The following is a 23,054-nucleotide window of genomic DNA, read 5'->3' on the forward strand; positions in this document are numbered from 1 at the left end:
CATTTGATTGGACGAGAGGCATTCCATGAGTGCTGACATAGAGTATAACAGCACAGGGACTTTTAACTACATGTATCACTCCGCTTTACATGTGTTCTGTTAACCGTTAATTAGCGTTACATTAACGGTCGTTATCTATCTAAGATGAATATATTTTCAGAAATAACATTTGAATTAAACTATGTATGGTAGTCAGAAGATGATGAAATGAAGAAACTTGGATATTAAGGCGCACTCCTAAGGTAACGTGTAGACAAAGTAGCAAGCTAATGTGCAATGTGCAGGTCAGGAAAATGTTTACTTAGCAACAGTCCAATACCAGTCCAGTTGCGGAACTATTTGTGTTGGCGTAGCCAAATAAATGATTAAATAAACAAACAAATCATAATCTGTTGTTGCTTATTTAACTAATATAGCGCTCGTAGAATTGTTGTATGATGCAATATCACACTCGAGGTCGTGATGTACTGAATATCAGCAATGATTATGACTTTTTATGTCTTACTATACTATGACTTTTTTAAAAGACGTTTTTATGACTTTTCATGCCTTACCATACTATGACGCTTTTATGACCTTTTATGCCTTAATATACTGTGATGTTTTTTATGACGTTTTATGCCATACTATTCTATGACGCTTTTTGGCATTTTCATGCCTTACTATAATATGTTGTTTTATGCCTTGCCATACTATGACGTTTTTATGACCTTTATGCCTTAATATACTATGATGTTTTATGCCAAATTATACTATGACGTTTTTTGATATTTTACCATACTGTACTATGTCGTTTGATGCCTTACTATACTATGTCGTTTTTTAAAATCATTTTTATGACTTTTTATGCCTTACTATACTATGAATTTTTTATCCCTTACTATTCTATAATTTTTTTACGCGTTGCTATACTTTGACGATTTTATACCTTACTATACTATGACTTTTATATGACTTTTAATGCCTTATTATACTATTACAGTTTTATGATGTTTTTATACCTGTACTTTGACGTTTTTATGCCTTAGTATAGTATGACGTTTTTAAAACGTTTTTATGCCTTACTATACTATGACATTTTCATAGTTTTTATGACTTTTTATGCCTTACTACAAGATTACATTTTTATGAATTTTTATGCCATACTATGACGTTTTTTGGCATTTTTATACCTATTATATTATTTTGGCTCATGCCTTGCCATACTATGACGTTTTTTGGCATTTTTATGCCTTACTAATCTATGTCTTTTTATGACCTTTTATGCCTTAATATACTATGATGTTTTCTTGACGTTTTATGCCTTACTCATCTATGTCTTTTTATGCCTTTCCATACTATGACGTTTTTTGGCATTTTAATGCCTTACTATACTTTGACGTAGTCAAAAACTTACAAATTTACCAAACAAAAAGTACTGGTGGGTACAGAATGTGCATTCACAAATCAAACAGACAGGTAGGAAGGCAACAGGGAGGATCCAGGGGTGAGGCCCTGCAGCAGCAAAGATTACATCCCTACCCCACAACACTCAACTACATTCACCTATTGGGTGATTCAATGTTTTTGTAAAAAAAAAAAATTTTTTTAATTATTTACTATTAAATGTAACCATACACATCTATCTTTTATATTTACATATGTAATGAAAATGTACTTACAGGCTTTGGGATGAATATATATTTATGTAACATATGTGTATAATATATTTGCTAGACCTATATGTCAATATATGATATTGTTCCAATTTCTAACAGGTTTCAAGTGTAATTTTTACATATATAGGCCATACTGTATATACATATATTTTACTTTATATGTACATATATTTCATACATGGAGATTCAACACATGTACATATATTACATTTGCTTATGGGCATTGAATGTAAATTCAGATCTTATATGTTAATAAACCATTTGGTTGACGTCATTAAAGTCAATCTGACAGAGTTGTTGCAGCCCACCAATGTTGAGACCAAACCTACGCCCTTGGCCAAATCAAATTCTGCTTACACACACACACACACACACACACACACACACACACACACACACACACACACACACACCAGACTGGCAGTAAGTTTGTTTAGGAAGATATTCACTAATGCTTTTCATTCATTTGTAAATTAATTTAATGTATTCCCAGATGTTTCCTTTTATTTGTGGAATTTGTTTGTGTATTTGCAAATCCGTTTTATATTTGCAAGATATTTTTGTGAATTTGCAAATACATTTTTTTTTTTTTTTTTTAATTTGTGAAAGGTGTTTTATATTTACAGATAACACATTTACACACAGATTATTCATCCGGTCACACAAAAATATTGAAACAAATCTATCTCCATACATTTATTATGTCCAATACAAACCACATATTACAATAATAACACCACAAATTTACATTGAAATGCAAGACAATGACTCAGAGTGACCGATTCTTCTGACAGCAAGAACTGGGAAAAAATTTCAAGCACAAAAAAAACACTGTGCAATAACATATATTTACAGCTCTTCACTTACAGCTCCATTGTGACACTTCAAAATTAAATCCAGTTCTTTTTCTTTCTTTTGTACCACTGAGCCCACACCACCTGAAGATGAAGGATTACTGTATTCAGTGGCATTCAATTTTTGGGGCTTCAGGATTTTTCTTGACAAGCAGATCAACAAGAGCGTGGAGAAGGAGCAAAGAAGTAAAGGGCCAAAAGGATGAGATAAACCACCACTAGAGCGGTGCCTGCAAACAAAACAGAGACCATCATAATCTGGAGTACATCTATAGCATTTTGCAAACTTTTTTTCCCCCATGTCAATCCCTGTGAAGTGATCATGTCCATTTCTGCTCTGTGAAAATCACTTTAACATGACTTACCCTGAAAGTAATCACATTTTCCATCCATGAAGATGTAGTTCACCAGGATGACACTGAAGATGCTGGCCCACAGATGAATGTCACTGAACACAAGGACAAATCCAACATCCTGGGGAAAAATGTTTGTCAAGTCATTGAAATAACAATTATGAACAAGAAAAAAAAATTATCTGCAAAAAATAAATACTTTGCCTTACATAGAATGCATTGAAGAGGATGAGCAATGGAATCTGAATCATGCAGACCTGCACAGCAATGCAACTGCCCACTTCAAGGCTGCAGAAGAAAAAAGGAAATTTAAAATGTCAAACATTTCACAATGGCTCTATTTGTCCTGTGTATCAATAAATCAACAACAGTTGAGGAATTCTAATGTTCAAATAATGAAAAAATTTACATAACATTAATTATTGTGTTCGTACCGAGGCCATTCAGTGTCGAAACATTCAGGTGGTTGGTCCCAGTCAATTGAAATTACATTATATTACATCACAGAGCAGTCCTACCTCAGGCTGATGTTGTTCTGCAGAGCAAACTGGATCCCATTGACAATCTCAGGAAGCTCTGGCACCATGGCCAACACTGTGACACCAATGAAGTACTGCAGGGAGGGAGGGTATAGCTCAGTACAAAGAAGACTAGTCAAGCCCCCAAATAACTATGAACCAGCCACTAAATCCACTTAGGTGTTTTGTCTCATATCTAACACATAACTTAATATCAGATACATTGAGTCTCTAACTTGATTTGAATGGGAGGTTTCTCTCTTTCAAAATAAAGCATTTTGAACACCTGGGAGATGGAGGAGTGGGTCAGCATGGGCTCGATGTTCTCTGTGCTGAGGTCAGCGCAGCAGGCCATCAGCACTGTGGCAACAATCAGCACTGCAAGAGCCCTCCACCGCGACCAGTGGACCACGTGGTGACCTGCTGGTGACATACACACCATGAGAGCTCCAACAAGCAAGTTTAATAGCTATGACTTACCTCTCTGTTGAAGATGCTTTTCTTCCCTCTCAAATACTGTAGATCCATCCGGGATCTAAATCTAAACTTTCTTCCGTATTTTGGTCCTTCACTCTCACATGCTTCAGAGTTTTGGCATGCACAGGCACAACTTTACCTCACTGCAGGGGAACAACCTTCCGTCTGTGACTCACATGCACAGGCAAGTTAACAAGGCAGGCAACAGGCAGTCAGTGCTTAACAAAAGCATTTAATTTTCCCTTCACCCCAATAGACATGCACACCACACACACCTGTTGCAACGTGGCTGGTGACAATAGAGCTGGCATTAATACACGAGTTGGCAGCGAGTAGATGGCCAGCAGTGACCTCACTAGTGGGGTGGTAGAAGCAGGTACCCCCTAGTGTGTACTGACCATGTGCATGGCCCCCTTGGCCATCGCTGATATGGATATCATATATGTGGGAGTGGGTCTTCAGTGTGAAGATGAGGCCAATTAGGTATGCAGCAGGCAGCAACACAGAAATTGTGTACACCAGAGGCCTAGAATTTTTTTTAAATCAATAATTATTCAAAACACAATTAAGTATATATGTTTGAAAAGCGTGCGATTTAAAAAAAAAAAAAAAAAAAAAAAAAATCCAGGTGTAGCACAGGGACTTACTCAGTGTGGGAGAGAATAGACTGTTGCTCTGTTTGACCCTGAAAACAAAGAATGACAATGAAAATTAAAAATTACACAAGTTTATAAAAGCAATGTTTTAAATACGAGCAGCAATAAAACATGTTTCCTGAATTATAAGTTTAGCTGCTGTGGGACCCATAAAAATGTAATCTTCATGGTAGGAGCGTCTGAACATGTATTAACCATCAGAGAAAGCGCCGCAAACTGGAAAAAAAAATAAAAATTTTAAACTTGCTCAAGGTGGCTTTGTTGTTTGATCTACATCATGCTCTGGAAGCACAGTAAGAAAAGCTGGAAGCTACAGGAGAGTTAAGAGAAGCTGCCCACCGTGTCGTAGTGACAGTCCTTGCAGATGAACGAGACGCTGGCGTTGCCTGGGCTGTTGCTGCAGCTCTCACACACAAGATTACCGAAGGCTTTTGAGAAGAGGGTGGGCGCAAACACACCTGAGGACAATTATTACAGCATGGGCTCAAATCTAGAGTTTTATGAATCTGTGTGTGGCAGTGTTATTGTTTAAGAGTTATATGTGTGTGTGTGTGTGTGTGTGTGGCTGCCATACATACCCCCTATGGATATGAAGAGCAAAGCTGAGCTCACTCCAGCTGAACGACTGTTAAATCGTTGCTCCCTGTGTTTAATGCCTCCGATGATCATACAGATACCCTGTACAGTCAACAAAGTGCGTGAGCCTGAGTGCCTGTCTACCCATTTCAGACCTGAGTCTCAGTGAAAAGGATGCAAAAGAAGATACTGAACATGCTAATTTCACAGAAAGGATCCTAACGCTGCATGTTAACTGATAACGTTAATAACTGTCCATCTGTCCGTCTTAGGCACTCACAGGTATGAACAGTATACACCCAAGTAAGGTCCCGGTGAGCGCTGCTTTAACAATCTCTTCATAACATTTGGTGCCAGCATGGTGTCCCTGCAGCAGTGCAGTGATGTAGAACGTCATCTCTGTGATGGAGCCAAAAGTTGCATTCACCACTGCTCCCACTGCAAAGTTACTCTGTGCAGAAATGCTGTAAGAGTACGCACCAGAAAACAAAACCATAAACATATGAAATGCTATGCATAGCCCCCAGGTTTATAAAAAATGGTCAGGCATCCTGTAGGTGCAGTGGGAATAAGTCAGTCAAAATACAAAAATCCCTTACCTAGCTATTCCCATGCCAATATAGTAGGATAGAGGAATGATGGAAGTGATGGCTGTTGCAAACTTAGTTTCTGCACTGAAGTAATTGTGTTCATGGTCAGTATAGCCAATAATCAGAGTGATCAATACCAGGGGAAGCAGGTCTGCAAGGAACATAGACTTAAGGAAAAGAAGTAGACCAGTACTGACCATGTATAGCTGTAGGACACAATGCCACCATTTAATAATGGTAGCTATCATATTGAAATGCAATCTAATGGTGCCTCAGCTGACCTCTTGGCATTTTTACTTCTTTTACTGTCAAGTTAGATCCAACCCAAAAAGGATACTAAGAGCAAAAATGTTGATTCCTTGGACAGTGTATTTGTAGTAATACACATTACATGCTTGATAACAGCATAAGATGACTCTGGTCTCACATGCACGTGTCTGGAAAACAGAGCATAAAACAGTCACATCAAGTTACAAATTAATTTATTAAGTGTAAAAACATTTGTAATTTTGGTGGACTCCCTATTTTTCTTTTTATGGTGAAAAATGAGACTTGAAAAACTTATCAGCAACATGTCTCTCCATGAACAACATCCAGGTTACTGCCGATAATCCAATAATCAATACTAATGTCAGTTTTCATTAGGAACCATTTCTATAGACATCAGTTACAATAAAAACTGTCCACAGGGGTAGAGCAAAATATTTCAAAACCTTTGCAAATAAACACAAGATTATGTACAGTACATGTTACATGTCACCAGGGACAACTATGTTCTTTGTAATTTAATTGAATTCAAACTTCAAGAAAAAACAGTCATAGGAAACAATAATTTGATTGGCTAATTCGATTGGCCATCACTCACATGAACAAGTGGAGCACCTCAGTTACATGTTACCATACCTAATAAGGAGACCAAGTAATACAAACCTTTTAATTGGTGACATGACAAAAAGGTAATTTCTTGCCCCAACATCTTTCTCTTGACTAAGCACAGACATTTCAGAAAATGACCCTGTACCTTCTCCACTCTGTGGATCTGGATGTCCTCAGGTGCCATGAGGAGGACAGTGGTCAGTGTGCGTGCATTCATCTTGGCTACAGGGATGGTGAAGACCAGCAGCCAGGAGAGCACACAGGCCAAGCAGTGGACCACAGCCAGGACAGGGTAACCCAGCAACAGCCAAACATAAGTACTGATACGGCACTGCAGAGAAAAACAAAGAATCATTAAAGTCATTAATAATATACATATATATTACTGACCTTCCCACTGCACCAAGTGCTTAAGGTCATTCTGACCTTCTTACCCAGTGCTTTGAAATTTTTCTAGCGGGTGGTTCTGGGACGGGGATGTCAACAGGGATTGGGGAAGACATCAGAAGGGGAGCAGAGTCCTTGTCCCTGACAAGGTCTTTGCCGTCTTCAGTGTCCCCCTCTTCAGGAATGACCTCAATCTTTGGAGGCTTCAAAGTGGAACTCTTCAGTACATCACCGGCCTGAAAGATTAAATGATAACATGTCACGTATCAGTTTTCCAGATGTTATGTTAACTAAAAGTTTACTTGGGAAATGCGGCTTATATAATTCTTTATTCTTGTGGCAGCTATTGAACATATCCCAGCTATCACAGTCACAATATACTGCAGGGATAAGTACTGTATAAATTCAAAGACACATGAAGTCCAAAGACAGGACACTACGCATCATATTACCTTGTCTAATGACTTCCCAAATGGCCAAATAAAGTACAGTGCCATCTTCCAACAGAGTTTGCCTGAAAATGGAGAAAAAACAAATTGATGATGTTCCACATTTAGGGAAAGACACAATACTCTGAGTAATGCAGCCATTTATAGAAAACATACCATAGGGAGCACCAAGGATTGTTAGAAACATTATAGGACAAATGAGGAAGTAGATTAAAGATATCCACCATCCAAATAAAAATACGTAAATTATGTTCCCAAAGGTGACCACTGAGCCTGAAAGAGAGGAGAAATCATAAATACAGTTTATTGCTTTCCTGTAACAACCCCACAGTATGTATGAGTATGCATGCAGGTCCTATTAAACTAAAGTGCAAAGGGAGAAATGAAAGAAAAAGACCTTCTCGGGGCTTAACAATACTGAGATCAGAGTACAGCTCTTTGATGATTTCTGATCTGTCTTCGATGGGCTTCTCTGTCACGTTTCCCTTCCACTTTCTGAAGCCAAACTGAAAAAAAAAGACACACAGTAAAACATGCAGTGCTAAACAGTTCTATCAGAATATCTTTTACCATGATAACTGTCAGTTAGTAGAGATAAATGTAGTCAGTTTGACACAACTACAGCATGATTTAAATTGGAGGCAGCAGTGTGTTTCCTTTCGCCTTTTCATGATTAACTCATGTCCAGATGAAAACCAACAATTAAACTTTACCCACGTTTCCAGCAGAGTTCTTAAACACAAGAGACACAATCTGAGAATGAGTTGAGCTTCTTTGTATTTTCCTAACCGACACATCTGCTTCATGAACATCACCTGATTTTCTTTTCTTCCCTGTCAAACACATGAATGTTTGAATCATTCTTGAAAACCTGAATCGATAGGCTTTCCAGCATGAAAGCACTTGTGTATTGTTCCCACATGAACTCCACATTGTTCCCTCCAGTCCTGCAAGTGCCGCTCTGCATTGCCTCTACAACCCCCAGGGAGCTCTGCCCCACAGTTTAATAACCAATAAAGAAACTCAAACCTACAAGCAGAAGCACATCCTGGGATTTAAAAAAATAAAAAATTCTACACTAAAGTCATAAAAAGTTAGGTGCAGAGGACTGACTCAGTCATGGCTCACCTTGTAGTTGTTAGCCTCCCTATGTGCCTCCACCTCATTCTCAACTCTGATTGTGGTCTTTGTGGTGGCTTCATGCCAACCCTCTTCTCCATACCGCGATGGAGTGGACCGGGCTGAGCCGCTGTGCCCTCCTGTGCACATCACAACTGTCAGATGACTCCAGAAAACATAATCCCAAAACAGCAGATGATTTCTGTTCTCGCCATTGTCACTTTACTTGTCTGTCTACATTTGTACATCTCCAATGTGTATGAAGCAGATCTTCACAAAAACTTCAGCTACTGATGATTTTCAGACTCATTTTTATGCTAATTAATCTTTTAGAATTAAATATTCTTTTATATTAATTATTAAAAGTTTTCCAATGCAACTATGCTCTTTTAATTGTTTTAATAGTTTTTTCTCTGGTGTCAACTAATGTCTCATCTCACCCCTGTGGACAGCGAGGAAACATTTTGGTGTGTAGTGGCAGAAGTGATGTGCAGAAGCATCTGGGGAGGGCGTCTCCACTGCACCCAGCTCTGGATGCTGGGGGCCAACGGAGAGTCTATCAGTTTGGAGCTGTTGACGTGAAAACCGGTGATGCTGCTCAGGATCCGCACAGTTCTCTGAATAAAGAAATATCATGGAAAACAGAGTAATAGATTTGAAACAGTGCAGTACATTAAGCAATATTTGTGACATGATTTGATTTTTCCTTTTTGACAGTTTAACAGTGAAATGGACAATCTACACAACAGAGAGGGGCTGCATTTAAAGGTGAAGCGGATGACCCACATCCAGGACCAACGCCCTTCAGCTGTCCCATGGAAATGTGTGTGACTAACAAAAACCTCCTGAGAAGTCATGCAGTGTCCCCCCCACCCCACCCCCACTCTGTCAACTGCTGTCTGCCATGACTGACCACATTATCAATGCATTGCAATACAGAGATAAGGTAACTTAGGCGACAGTGCTGAGCTTTTGAATTAAAAATAGAAGCGTTCTGGTCACACTGTATATAGTCCATCTGCTCATAATGTTGTTCATGAGAATCTGACAGAATGTTTAATATCCCAAACTGTTTTATTGTGTCTGATAAAAGATGCACAGTGAAGGTTAATGGAGCAACAGGTAGATTTTGGAAGCAACTGTAAGTCAGTGATGCAGAAAACTGATGTCCACATGCCTGATGCCTCCTGCTCTTAAGGAGCTATATTTTGGTACAAAAGAAGAAAAACATCCACAATCATGCAATATTCACATTAAATGATAAAAAACAACCATAAATTGTGAGGAATGAAGGTCAGTAACCATGCCTCTGATTCCAGAAACAAACTTCAGCTGAACTCTGTCCGACACAAAACCTCACAGGAAGTGTTTTTGAAAAGTTTGGCAGTACAGGTGAGTTCGATGAGCGTGCTCAAAACAAAGTACAAGGTCAAACACGTAAGAAAGTTAAGTTAGAAGTCAAAGCCTCATGTTTTTAAATGTGTTGTGGGGGGTTAAACGCAGTTTGCAAGTTGTTAAATTGAGATGAAGAAAAAGTAGGTCCAGTAGAAGTAGGAGCAGTTTAGCCTCACCTGAGGAATCCGCCGCGGATCTCCTCCGCAGGTTCTCCACGTCACCTGGCATCAGTGTGGACTTTCTGTGGGACATCTTGTCTCTTTACTCGCCAAGTGTCGCTCCTGAAGCTGCGGATCGACGGGTCATCCTCTTTATAGTCTGTACAGTCGCCAGTTGTTCGCCACGGCACACTGACGCTCAACAAAGGAGGGGGGGAATCAACTTTAGCGCCCCCCAATGGAGGAATCAATAAATACACTGTCTCAGAAAGATGTGCGTTCTGCAAATGCACCGTGCGCATGCGCAATTGTATGAATTGAACATGGCTAAACAATTACACACAAATGAAGGATTACTTTTATTTACACAGAAAAACAAAAACTACACTTGCACAGTAAAAGTGACAGTAAATGTTTGTTTTTTTTACACAGTTGGGAGACAAAACACAGAAAAATCTTTTGACACCGTCAAAACTTTTTAAAGGCTTAAAGAGTAATACTTAATTACCGAGTAATTTTCATTTAATTTCTTAATAATCTTTGAACATAGACTTTTTGGGAGGGTATTAGCTACACTTTATTTCTGTTGCCAAATTCACTACATTGTTAAATTCATAGCAGTGTGGTAACTACTACCAACATAAATAATCCTCTCTCACATGAATAACTGGACATATTAGACAAAGCTAAAAAGCGATCTAGCACAGTCTACTTCAGCGTCATTTATCCACAGTGAGTGTAAAATGACAAGACTAGGTGACATTTTGGTTACAGCACAAGTACAGTGACAACTTTTTATAGCATAACTGACTCTTCCCTTTTTATATATCATGTCAGCAGAGTATCAAGTGATTTGATATATAATCTGTACAAATAATACCCTTATTGAGAAATCTATGAACAGCCTATGTACAGTACAAACACATTGAGAAAAAGAGTGACGGAAAAATACGAGCATTTTGTTGAGATTAAGAAAAAAAGAGTGTAAAAAAAAAAAGAAAAAGATTTTTATGCCCACTGCAGTGTAAAAGACTTCATACAAAAGAGTTTAAATCTGGACTGAAGAAATGAAGGAACACATATATACAACAGATAAACAAAAGTAGAAATACTGCTGTAAAAAAATAACCCTTTTAAAAATAACTGTACAAGGGGAAATGTTTTTCTGTAATATACAAAGGGAACTCAACGAGAAAAAGATGGTCATTCCATTCAATTCAACTGAACAATGCAGCAAGTTTTTGTCCAGGCAAAAAATAAACTAAGTGTTGGTTTATTGCACCAGGCAACCGAACATATACAGAGAATTAGTGTGTATTTTAGCTCAGTAACATTTAATTAGTTTCTTTTTTTAAATGTTACTATTAGATAAGAAGTATTAACTATAAGGTAATAATTTGGGTAATTCTGATGAAAACTGAAGTAAATTATCACAGTGTGAAGCTGAGAAACTGATGTGTTCATTTAAAACCAAACACATGTTGTGTTACCATTTCTTTTAGTACTTCCTGGTTTCAGTTGAAGTCCCAGTGTGTATTCCAAATTCATAAAGAAACCTCTCAAAGCAGTGATGATAGCACTAACAGGGCATAGGAGATAATGGTTAGTACATGAAGTTAACTGTACATAAACACAATTAATTACTGGCTAAATAGTGGAGGGAACAGAGCCTTAAAAACTTTAAAATATAATACAAGCGAAGACCTGGGTTCAACAGTATTTGCAAGCAGCTTTTTAAACCTGTATGGTTTCCTGTGTGAGTCGTGTTTTACTGCACTGGGACAGTTCAAATAATTATGATTAGTTAAAGATTAAGAATACTGTTGACTTTCAAATAGTTTTCTTGGATTACACCTTAAAAACCTTAAATGTAGTGCCCTTTCTAGTAATCCCAAAATGAGTTGACTGGGTCAGTTGCAATTTTGACCAGCAACTTGTCTGACACCAACAGGACTAATAACCCTGCCACGTTTAGAGTTTAATGTTGTCACAAGCAGGGTTGAGCTGGTAGCGTTTCAGACTAACGGTATCTATATTGTTTCAAGCCATGTACAGTTTAGCTGCCTCATTTGTCTCATCATCATGGAGTTGCCTTTGAAATTTTATTGGACACAAATAAAGTACAAAAAATATTTTTTCATTAACTTATTCACAACATATTTTTTCACTTTATCCTTTTGCTTTTTCTAAAAAACAAACAAACAAACAAACAAAATCAAAGAAAATAAAAAATGACCAGCTTAGTTCCATCTTGACCTCTGGGCATTGGAGTTTAGGTGCACTGTAGTAAGAATTTTGAAAGTATCCAGCACTTTTTATAGCTTACAGTCTGTGTACCACAAAAAAACAAACAGAATTTATTGGCGCTTTGCTCTTAGAAGTCAGAGTCAGCATCCATGAGCTCCGCCTCCATTAAATTCGTCCGGGAGTGGATGGGACCATAGCCGGCCCTTCGGCCCGCTGGTACCCGAGCCACGTGGGCCAACCTCTCTGACAGCCCGTCGCTGAGATCCACCTCCCTGGGGTAGTGGGAAGTTCCTCTAGGCTGCCAGGTGGAAGTTGAGGGGGGGCAGCGTGGGCCGAGACCCAGATCCTCCGGACGATCGTTGAGGGTCAGAGGATTAGAGAGCAGCCTGTGGCCGTAGCTGTTCTGACTGCTCTGGTAGGGGTAGGGACATCTGTCCTCACAGGACAGAGGGTGTGAGGGTTGGAAGTCTGGGTAGGACCCTGGCAGGACTTCCTCCTCCAGCTTCTGCTGTTGCCTCTGCTGTTCCCGCAGATTGGCAACCAGGCTCGGGTGGCAAGGCAGTTTGGGCAGGCGAGGCACTGAGCTGCGGCCAAACTCACGCTGATGATAAGCCTGGTGGTCCACCACCTCCTTCACTGGACGCACCTCCTTCTTCCTCTTCTTCTTCTTCTTTTTCCTCTTAATCATCTCTGGTGAAATCTCAGCCTCTACCATCCACAGTCTGTTCCTCTCCTCTGGAGGTGGCACTGCGGAGAAAGTAAAAGACAATAAATTCATGATCACAGTCCTCTGTTAAAATGAAAATAGATGGAAGCAAAAAAAGGTAATGGTGGAAAAAAGGAAAAGGGAGGGAACGTGTGACTTGAAATGTATTTAATGCAGTAGGTGTAATGTCAGAGTCACAGCCTCCAGCTCACCTGGTGTACCAGTAGGTGTGACAGAAATGTCCTGCGGCAGGATGGCACCTCGCCTGGCCACCATCTTAGTCACATGCTGTGCCCAGGCTGATGACATGTCATTGGATGGCTCATTGAGGTCAAAATTGATTCCAGCTATGAATGCGAAAAGACAAGCCACACACTCTCCATTTAGAGTCAACTAAGGGCAGCTTTAAATCCATCACACTCTTAATGACTCCCCTGTGGTGCCTCAATAGCTCTGAACTGCTCCAAGCTAAATAAGCACAGCAGCCACAGCAGCCTCACAGCTTATACGAGCAGAGGAATGTGTCATTCAGTTCTTAGCTACAGACATAACAGCTGCCTCCGACCATGTTGCTTCTATGCCACAAAAAAGCAAATGGAAAATCTATCCTGGCCAAATTTGAATGAAAAATAACATAGCAGTAAATTATTACATCAGTACGCATGGTGCCATTTTTGACATCATGTTACCAAACACAACAAATCTGGTTGTGGCTGGTTCACCCAAATTACAAAAAAATCCATCTTTACCACTCATCTCAAGTTGAGCCAAGCCATGCAGCTAGTTTAGGTTTTGAGATATCCACCAATCATCAAGCATTTTGTCTGTGGTTCTCACAGCATTGCAACATATATAAAAATGACCAACAATGTGTCTTTGCAGAGACCACCTACTGATTAGAATCACTTTGTACCAGAGAAATAATCCCTACTAGGAAACACAAAAATAAGTGATTTCAGATTCATCTGCATGGCTGGATAAGTCAGAAGATGTCTTATTGTATTTTGGGCGAATGCATCTGACAACTAATACTGTACAATAATAAAATGAACATGAGGTATTATCTTGATTATGAATAATCCAAATAGGACTCTGTGCAGTTTCAGTTATTTACCACAAGGTGGAAGTGCAGACATGTCTTCCACAGTTTCACTCTTCAACCCAAAAAGTAGACAGTAAAGCCAATAATCACCCACTCTAATTCATCCTAAATTGTCAGATTAAGCTTTCTCTGAATGACTGATCAGAATGATTTTTTAAGCATCTTCAGAAACACTCACCCACGGGCCCGTCATGAGACACAGTGTGCATGCTGAACGACAGCTCCTTTTCAGGGTCCTTGTGGAGCTCCTTCCTCATTGCAAACGCCTTGGCAATCATCTTGCTCTTCTTGATCCTCTTGGGTTCATTGTCGCTGCGGCCAATAATCCTGATTCGGGATATAGGAGATTAATATGCAGAGGAGGACAGAAGCTGCAGAGGAGATGTAGGTTTCTGAACCATCAAGAGAAAATATGAGAACAAAAGGTTTGAAATTTTATGATTATATTTGGTCCTGATTCTTTATTCTGGATGATAAAAGAGGAAGTCAAAGACAATCAACAGCCTCATAACTGATACTGACCCACTAATAACAAAAGAATAGGACCTAAAGTTTAGAAATAACTGAGAAACCACATGCTTAATACCACTAGCTGTTATGTCCTGCATGTGCTCTCTTTTTGCGTTGCTATGGAAAACAGGATAAAACCATCTAAAGCCCAAACCGAAAACAATAATTCCATGAAGCTGAATTACTGTTGTACTTTTTTTTTCTTTTTCAAAACAAATTCCTGTGAGTTAAATCCAAGACACAGTGAGCCCTTGTGAGCGCTGTTAAAAAAACCAGGGATTAACACTGCAAACAGACCAGCACACACTGGGGACGCCATACAAGATTTCTGCTAAATGTATGCCTCAATACTTTTAAATGATCAGGGTGGAAATTCCCAGGAAACGCTGCTGCTTTAACGGTACACGCCTGGCTGCATAAATATGAAGAGATTTCCCACACTGTCATCCTATCCTCATCACCATATATGGACGTGGACAGGCACGCAGCCACAATATGCTCACATGCAATAAGCAGTCTTCAGCATCTAAAATAACTTTTTAAAACAACTGTGCATTTATTTTTAATGTTACAGTTCATGTTCATTAGACGCTTGCTTACTTGCACCAGGTGCGTTTCCAGATGAGGATGGTGGCTTTGGTCCACACCCAGGTGCTCATGGCGATTCCAGTCCCAAACATGGAGAACAGGTTGATTTTCTCCACCATGAGGCTTGGCCGGTTCTTAATGGTGCATTCTGGGATCGGCTTGTTGGTCTGAGAGGCGATCGTCACGTTGGCTTCACACCTGTTGAGAATATCACAGAGATGATCAGCCAGTGTCCTGTCCTTGCCTGCACGGGCCTCCCACACCTTCAAGCCGTACGACTGAGGTACATTCAAACGCTGGTCCCGGTAAATAAGAAGGTCTGTTTCATGTTTGGGCAGGAGAGAGCGGTTTACATTTTTGAGGCTAAATTAATTCCGATCCAGCCAATGTCAACAGTGTGGGGGGAAAATAGGGCTGCATTCACCGTTGTGAGTTGAGCGGTCGAGCAGTGGTTTGGAATCTCAACAGCATCAGTTCGTGGATTTGTGTGTGTGATTGGATGCAAAGGGTGAGCCTGAAGAGGTGGCTGTAACAGAAGTGCTTTCACTCGCTAAGAAGTAGCTGTGCAGCAGGCAGGTGTAAACCTTTGTCACTGTGCTATGTATTAACAATAATAATTGTGTGTGTGATCAGCAATAACAAAGTAAATCTTGGTATTTCTGTCAAAAAATAAACAAAACACGTACAGCACGTATTCTCTGAAGCTCCTCTCCCATTCAGCCTGGTTGAAGAAGTCGTAAAAGTGGCACCCGAAGGTGATGAAAACAAAGCCAAAAGCAAGGAACCCAAATATGCCTGACGAGGAGAAACAGAACAACAAATTCGATATGAGATACCAGACATGCCACCCCCAACACAAGTCATACAGAACAGGAACAAGCACCTAAAGAGGTTCATTTCTCTTTTTACAAAGAAATGATCTTGGGATATTTACTCAGAATGATGCAGCTCATTCTGTGCATTACACACACAGTAGACAGGGATTTCCCGCATCATATCGTACCATCACAAGTCTTGACATTCCTTGTTCACTGTGGTCACTGATGTGCCGCTATAGACTCTTTGCCAAGATGGTTTTTACCCTCATGTTTCTACCTCACCAGTTTGTTAAGGTGCGGTAATGGACAAGACGAGAGAACAACGTACCCAGTCTCAGCATGGTCTCGTTGATTTTGCTGGCTGCTTTCTCGCTCAGTAGTCCTGGGTGGTTACTCTTGATGGAAAACAGGGTCATGACGCCTACAACAGAGAAATGAAATAGACAGTGTTGATTAGCTGACACGTTTTTAAAGGGATTTTCTCTGTTATCATAATTATTCATTTTGTCTTTGAAATTTGAGCTATTTGATTTGACATGACCAAACCATGCTGTTGCTATCATGTTACGTGTGTGTGTGTTTTTGTGCTCACCCCGAATGAGGAAGTAGCCGCCGACGACAAGCACAACACCAATGGGTGCCAGCACAAATCCAGCGCGGTATCTGTAGTTTTTGTAGCCGACAAAACAAATCCCACTCACTGAATCTCCGTCGACCTGTGGAGCACCAGAACACGCAGACAAACGATATCAGAGAAGTGACCATGTTATCGAACTGAATGGGTGGGAAAATTATTTTTTAAAATCCCTGTGAGAATATTTAAAGCAAATGACTCGCTACACACCTCAGCGATAGCCAGGATGGCCACAGTGAGGACGAAGGGGATGGACCAGGTGACCATGTGGAAGTAGGAGGTTCGGCCAGACAGCGGCTGGTGGGTGGTGCCCAGGGCTTTGAAGGACGTGTGCCAGGCATAGGTCAGCATGACAAACCAAATCACACCTGACATCAGGGAGTAGTAAACGATGATGAAGATGGTGACACATGACAGTGTCTCTGAAGACCTGTAGAGAACAGCCCAACATGAATGTGATTTTTTTTTGTTATATTTTCTGTTTGGGAATAATTTCATGCCTTTTTCCTTTTCCTTTTTGTCAGCAAACATATGAGCACAGGTGGAGGCATGACTGTGGGCTGAGGTCGTGTACTTACGAGGGCTCCCCGAGTCGCATGGTGTTGTCACTCTTGCACACAATCTCCTTGCGTGCTCCATCCAGGAACTGAGCCAGCCAGCCAATACTGCCCACGAAGAAACAGGCGTTGATGTAGAAGAGAATGACGGCTGGGTAGCGGTTTGAGTTTTTCCAGTCGGCGAGAAATGTGGCCTGAAAAAATAGAGAATTGTAAAAGTTGAAGATGATGGTTGAAATGAAATTTAAAAAATGGGTCTTTGCCAAATAAAAAACAAACAAGACTGTGGGTGTGGTATTCATGTCTCACCAGGGTGAAGAAGGTGCAGAGGAGGGTGATGGTGCCGAAGTAAGCGATGTAGACGTGCATGTCGTTGTGCTCGGCCTCGGTGAACAGAGGGTTGTCACACTGGATGCCGCAGCCCTCCACGTCCTTGTACCAGCTCGACTGAATGTCCGTCTTCACCAGAGGAGCTTCACACTGGCCCGATGTGTTAAACTTCAGCTTCTGCACCTCGTTCTGCACACAGAGGAGGAGACGGAAAGGTGAGCTTGTAATTCAAAAATTAGTAAAATGGGAATCAATTAAATGGACAAAACAATTAAGGGACAGGTCTAAAGTGCAAGTATGCTACACCCTATTGACCTCTGACCTCTTACATGCAGTGAAAACAGACTTTTGCCTTCAGGGATCAATGAACAGTCACATAACAGTGAATCATACCGAACATCCCACAGGGAACTTGTCACATTTGAGGAAGCCGGGCCATCCTCTCTCCTGGTCCACGATGCTGCAGGGCTGACGTGTAGCCAGACACAGGCTCTGGCTGGGCAGCTCCACCCGACCATTCTCACATTTGGGCATATAGACGGCACAGAGCAGCGGCTGGATGACCGACCAACAGCGAGGAGCGTTCCGCAAACCTAGGACGTCAAAACAGTGACACGTGAGCTACATTCATCTGTTCATCAGTTAATCTGTTGATGATTTCCATTATAAAATGATAATTGTTTTGTAATTTGATTGCATCCAATGTCCTGTTTGTCGGTCTAACAGTTCGAAACCTGAAGCTATTTCATTTACAATGACATAAAACAGAGAAGAGCAGAAAGTCATCACAGTGGGAGAAGCTGGAGTCAGTGAATGTTTGGCATTTTTTGCTTAAAAATGACTTAATGCGACTCAATCAACTCTCAGCATAGTTGCAAAATATTTCGATCAATTCATCAACTAATAGTTTCAGCCTAATAAAGTGGATTCTATGAAAGGTTTGGCTATGGAATATGATAAACTATAATACATCCCTGAGGACGTCAGTGGTGGTAAACCAGGACATTGTGTATCTGTGTAGAGGGACAGAGTATCCATCTAGAGGCAGATTACATTTGGATCATCTGTTAGACCCAGACACCTGTCAGGCAGTGACCTGGCTCTGGCAGGTTATTAGCAAGATGTTATGAATGTGAAAGTCCTCTTGCAGAAGATCTAAACACCTTTTACTCGCGAGACTCTCCTATTGTTACCTCGCTAACACCTATGAGTGATTCCTTTTGTTTCCTTTAATGGCTTTTGACCCTTCACTTCCTGTCCAGGCTCTCTTCCTCTGTGCCCCCTGACACTCCTCATCACAGCTCATTGTCACACCAATTAACATTATTATCACATTAGAGCAAACAATCAATGCTGGATAATCGGGGATCCTTGATCACATGGATCCCACTGTTTATTTGTTTATTGGTTCATTTAATACACAGTTGCTACAAATTAAAAGTCAAAATGCAATTATTCTGATAATGCATTCATTATAAGATTCTCATTCCACACCTGAAGTGTTTTTGCTCATCAATAATGAATTTATAGTGAAATGACTGTATTTATTATCACTTCTAACATATGTTATTCACTCCTGTAGTGCTTTATAACTGAAAGAAACTACCTGCACTTTTTGTCATTGTGTAACCTCCTGTCACAGACTTGAACTGCCTCTTATCAGATCATAAACTGACCCTGACTCTTCCTCCTGTGAGTTACAGGCTAGAGAATGTAATCATCATCTTTAAGTGTTTTCCTGAGCCCATTACATCTTACCAGACCACATGGTCAACTTCTCAAAAGCCTCTTCTTGGGTGCTGGAGTCCTCCGCCAGGATCAGAGAAGTATGTGTATACGGTAAAGGAGATCCCAGGCATGTGTTGTATTTAAGTGCCTCGCAAGTTGTCGTTTTCTTGCAGTTGTCTTCAAATATCGTCCCGTTTGGAGACAACACTGCCCCGGAGCCTGAAAGCCAGGCAGCCCAGACGCAAAGCATCCCGTAAAATCCAACAATGGGGCTCCAGCCGTGGGAAGACATCTTGGGAGCGAGAATCAACTGTGCAAAAAAACAAAAAAAAACAAACAAAAAAAAAAAAACGGATTTTTTTTTTGATCTATTGCTTCAATGATCCTTTACCCAGAAGAGACCCAGAGGGGACGATTTCTTCATTAGACGTGGAATAAGTTTCCAAACGCGGCATGGTGAAGAAAAGCTGCGGGGCGCTTCAAACTTTTCTTACAGTCCTCCCAAACTTTTTTATCCTGCACTTCTCGTCCGATCCTTGCTGGATCCTCCTGAATTCCTTCATTATCCAAACGCCAACAGCTCCAAAACTGCCCTCAAGTGTGGACAGAAGGGACGATCAACCTAGAGCCATATAAAGTATTCATTTGAAGCGTTTAGGCTGGGTATGAAAAAGACACCAGGCCGAGAAAGTTGCAGAGTCGCCCTCCCCCCACGTCCAAAAAACTTGCCATGAAAAAGTCTGGATCTCTGTAACAAGATCTCTAGCTCCGATGCACCACCCCTTTCTCCACAGCCCCCCCCCCTCTTTTATGCTGGCAGAAAAATAAGATGATAAATGATCCTACATCTCTCTACGTGTCCCGGGACGTGATTTCTCCCCGGTGAAGTGTGTGATGAGAGGTTTCTGGGGCTTTGTTGTGTTCCTCTGGGTTGCAGCTCCGTGTCTGGTTGTTTTTTGTCTCTGGTATGCACATGGTGGGGGAGAGCCAGAGCAACAAAACCTCCCCTCCCATCCCCCTCTGCAAGTGGAAGAATGTGCCTTATGGCAGGCTTTCTCCAAAGTGTCTCATCTCCAGGACCCCCAAAACAACACAGACCCCCATCTGGAAAGTTCACTCCCAAGTGAGAGGATTTCTGTAGTAAAGCATGTCCTCAGTGTCAACTTCAAGGAGTGAAACTGGAACCCCAGGTGTTCCTCAACCTTATAAGAAGTACTGACCAACCAAAACAATATACAGAGGCTCAGCAGCCATTTACATAGATATATTTAAAATGTATATTCACCCAAAACTGTATCTCCAAACCCATTTCGGTGGCCAGTGCTGCTGATGTCTCTTAAGATAGTAACCAGCTTTTCATAGCATGAGCTTTGACATCACCTTTGAATAAGATCAGGATTCACGTGCTACAACAGAACAAGAGGTAAAGAGGCATTTGACTGAAAAAAATGGATATAAAAGAAGAAAATAAAGAGATACCTACAGAGCTCTACATAGCAATATACAGTATATCTACATTATATAAATTACAATACCTGAGACTAAATGAATTGTACAGCTATTCATGCAATTACTGCAGCAGACATGATATGTGTATTACATATAAATATAGCTATAAGTATGAATAATACATTCAATATACATAAAAATACTGTGTTTACCAGATATAAGCACTATATGTAATATGTACATATCTGCACTGATGGTGTTTGTTTCTGAAGATATTTATGTAGTGAAAAGTAAACTCCCTTCACCCCCTCCCTGGACTAGAATGTGCTCATCTGATACGTCTACATAAGACCTTCATGTTTACCATGATTATCACTATAAAGTCTCATGTATTAGACAGGTGTAAGTTTGTTTTTTTTTACAGTATATTGGTCGCTGTTTGCCTTAATATGATTGCAGGTAAAATGTCTCAGCCTTTATCAATAATGTGTAGTAGTGTACATGTACTGTACATCTGTGTGTGGGACAGAGGGACTGAAGGGACACAAACCAGTTTCCTTTGGGACACTCATAATGGACTGGGCTTCCTCTGGCCTGGTTAAGGTGGTTGCAGAAAAAGGCTAAACATAAAATATGAGAATACATCAAACATTAAACTGACACAATCACATGGGATGATGTTAGTGTTTCTGATTTTGAACCTGCCAGGAGGAAAGCAGTAACACCAGGTCTGTGCCAGGTCAAACCTCCACCATGGTGCTGTTGTTATCACATTAATTGGACAGTGCACTTGTGGTATTTGCATGGCTGCAGATGCTTTGTTTCTCCCCTGGTGTTCTGAAAGCAAAACTGGGTTAACTCCGCTCCCTCCTCTGGTGTGTGTGTGTGTGTGTGTGTGTGTGTGTGTGTGTGTGTGTGTGTGTGTGTTGTCTCTGGGCCTCCTTAAAACCCACCACGACATGGCCGCCTGAGTGAGTCAGAGGCAAAAAACCAGGGACCACACACAGAGCAACGGAGCTCAGGCCAACACGCACTCACTCACACACATACACATATCAAAACACACTCACTATCACTGCTATAGAGCCGTAAACTGTGGTCTGTCCTGTCACTTTTTTTGTTGCTTCTTCTAAATTATTACATATAACACCTCTTAAAAGCTCTTTGTGCCATCAGATGGGTGATGCCGTAGATCCTGGTGTGTGCTGAACACAAAATCACAGCGAGGGGAGTAACCACAGCTTTACACTAACATAGAAATGTCATGTTTAGATTGTGGACTTGCGTCAAAGGCTGTGAAACATGCAGGACTGTTTCTGCTCCCAAAGATTACAGGCATCAGGTTTCAGGCTGTTAGAAAAAAAAAGAAAAAAAAAATTCTCACAGCTCAGGTTCTCATTTGCCGGGCAGAGAAATGGGGTGGAGATGAGAGGTTGTGTTGGTTTACGCTTCTTCACAGCTACATCAGACTTTTGGCCAGAGCTTCCCTCGGTAACGAGTAAAGACGTCTCCAGTCAAATGACAGCTCTCCAATTAAAAGAACCACAGGATATGCCTCAAATTATTACGTGATAAAAAAGTACTGAATGCTGACATTTACAACTGTGGGTGTAATTCACAGAGACAAAGAGCACTAAACGTTTATGACCACACTGAACGTGAAGCTTAACAAAAACCGTGCTATCAGAGCAAATCACACTTTAATTGGTATCAAGACAACAAGCAGAGAGGGTGAGATTATTTTTAGTGCCAAGTAAATCTCTTTTCCTCATTCAGAGAAGCTCAGCCACTGTCTGCTCACTGATAGGTCACAGAGCACAAACTTGGCCTGTTGCAGTGACTACATCAACAAGCAATTCAGGCGTTCACACAACTGTTTTCTTTTGTGGGAAAGCCGGGAGTCCCCGCTTCCTCTGCGTTTTGGTTACAACTGCTTCACAATAAAAGAAGAAGAATAAGAGATGAGAACAGGGTTCAAATGATGCATACAGGATTTAAAATATATCAACCACAACCACAACACACGTATGTACAGAGTATGAACTGCGCGCAGAGCGTATGTGATTTGTTTGTAATGGCAGCCCATTGAGACACACACCCCAGAAAATCCAGCAGCTCTGCAGTCATGCAGGCCGTCAGCTGGCTAAAATGTGAGCAGGAAATGACCTCATGTGCGGCATGAGGTCTCGTCAGGACAACCAAGAAGCCCAACATGGCCATGTAGTGGACGGTCAGACCGTTGGTGTAAACGTTCGTTTATAGCTCTGTGAAATGAAACATGTTAAAAAATGCTTATTATACTGTTACAGGGGTACAGGC

The 23,054-nt window shown here is 40.8% G+C and overlaps 2 protein-coding genes across 3 annotated transcripts; both read right to left on the reverse strand.

The window, feature by feature from the left end:
* Positions 1-2,339: 2,339 nt before the first annotated feature.
* On the reverse strand, positions 2,340-10,266 carry cax1 (cation/H+ exchanger protein 1). 2 transcript variants are annotated; one of them, XM_023425041.2, is made up of 20 exons: positions 10,085-10,266; positions 8,954-9,130; positions 8,523-8,653; positions 7,792-7,900; positions 7,551-7,667; positions 7,398-7,459; positions 6,993-7,181; positions 6,704-6,889; positions 6,020-6,119; positions 5,692-5,833; positions 5,373-5,556; positions 5,095-5,194; positions 4,856-4,974; positions 4,508-4,545; positions 4,136-4,386; positions 3,670-3,803; positions 3,384-3,478; positions 3,075-3,153; positions 2,878-2,986; positions 2,340-2,742 (listed from the first exon to the last, which is right to left on the reverse strand). In XM_023425041.2, the coding sequence occupies exons 1-20, from the start codon at positions 10,158-10,160 to the stop codon at positions 2,669-2,671; spliced, it is 2,472 nt and encodes an 823-aa protein (XP_023280809.1). In that variant the 5' UTR covers positions 10,161-10,266; the 3' UTR covers positions 2,340-2,668. The 2 variants fall into 2 exon arrangements, with proteins under 2 accessions (XP_023280809.1, XP_023280811.1); XM_023425043.2 differs by having other exon boundaries at positions 4,259-4,386; positions 10,085-10,265.
* A 135-nt stretch (positions 10,267-10,401) lies between these two features.
* smo (smoothened, frizzled class receptor) lies at positions 10,402-20,233 on the reverse strand. Its single transcript, XM_023425044.2, has 12 exons — positions 19,317-20,233; positions 17,952-18,151; positions 17,538-17,747; positions 17,250-17,422; positions 16,882-17,101; positions 16,630-16,753; positions 16,366-16,458; positions 15,906-16,014; positions 15,232-15,417; positions 14,300-14,448; positions 13,232-13,366; positions 10,402-13,060 (listed from the first exon to the last, which is right to left on the reverse strand). The coding sequence occupies exons 1-12, from the start codon at positions 19,576-19,578 to the stop codon at positions 12,441-12,443; spliced, it is 2,481 nt and encodes an 826-aa protein (XP_023280812.1). The 5' UTR covers positions 19,579-20,233; the 3' UTR covers positions 10,402-12,440.
* Between the last annotated feature and the right edge of the window lie 2,821 nt (positions 20,234-23,054).

The sequence above is a fragment of the Seriola lalandi genome, unplaced genomic scaffold, assembly GCF_002814215.2.
Source record: "Seriola lalandi dorsalis isolate HSWRI2012SDOR001 ecotype SW California unplaced genomic scaffold, Sedor1 jcf7180002054765, whole genome shotgun sequence".
Classification (NCBI taxonomy): Eukaryota; Metazoa; Chordata; class Actinopteri; order Carangiformes; family Carangidae; genus Seriola; species Seriola lalandi.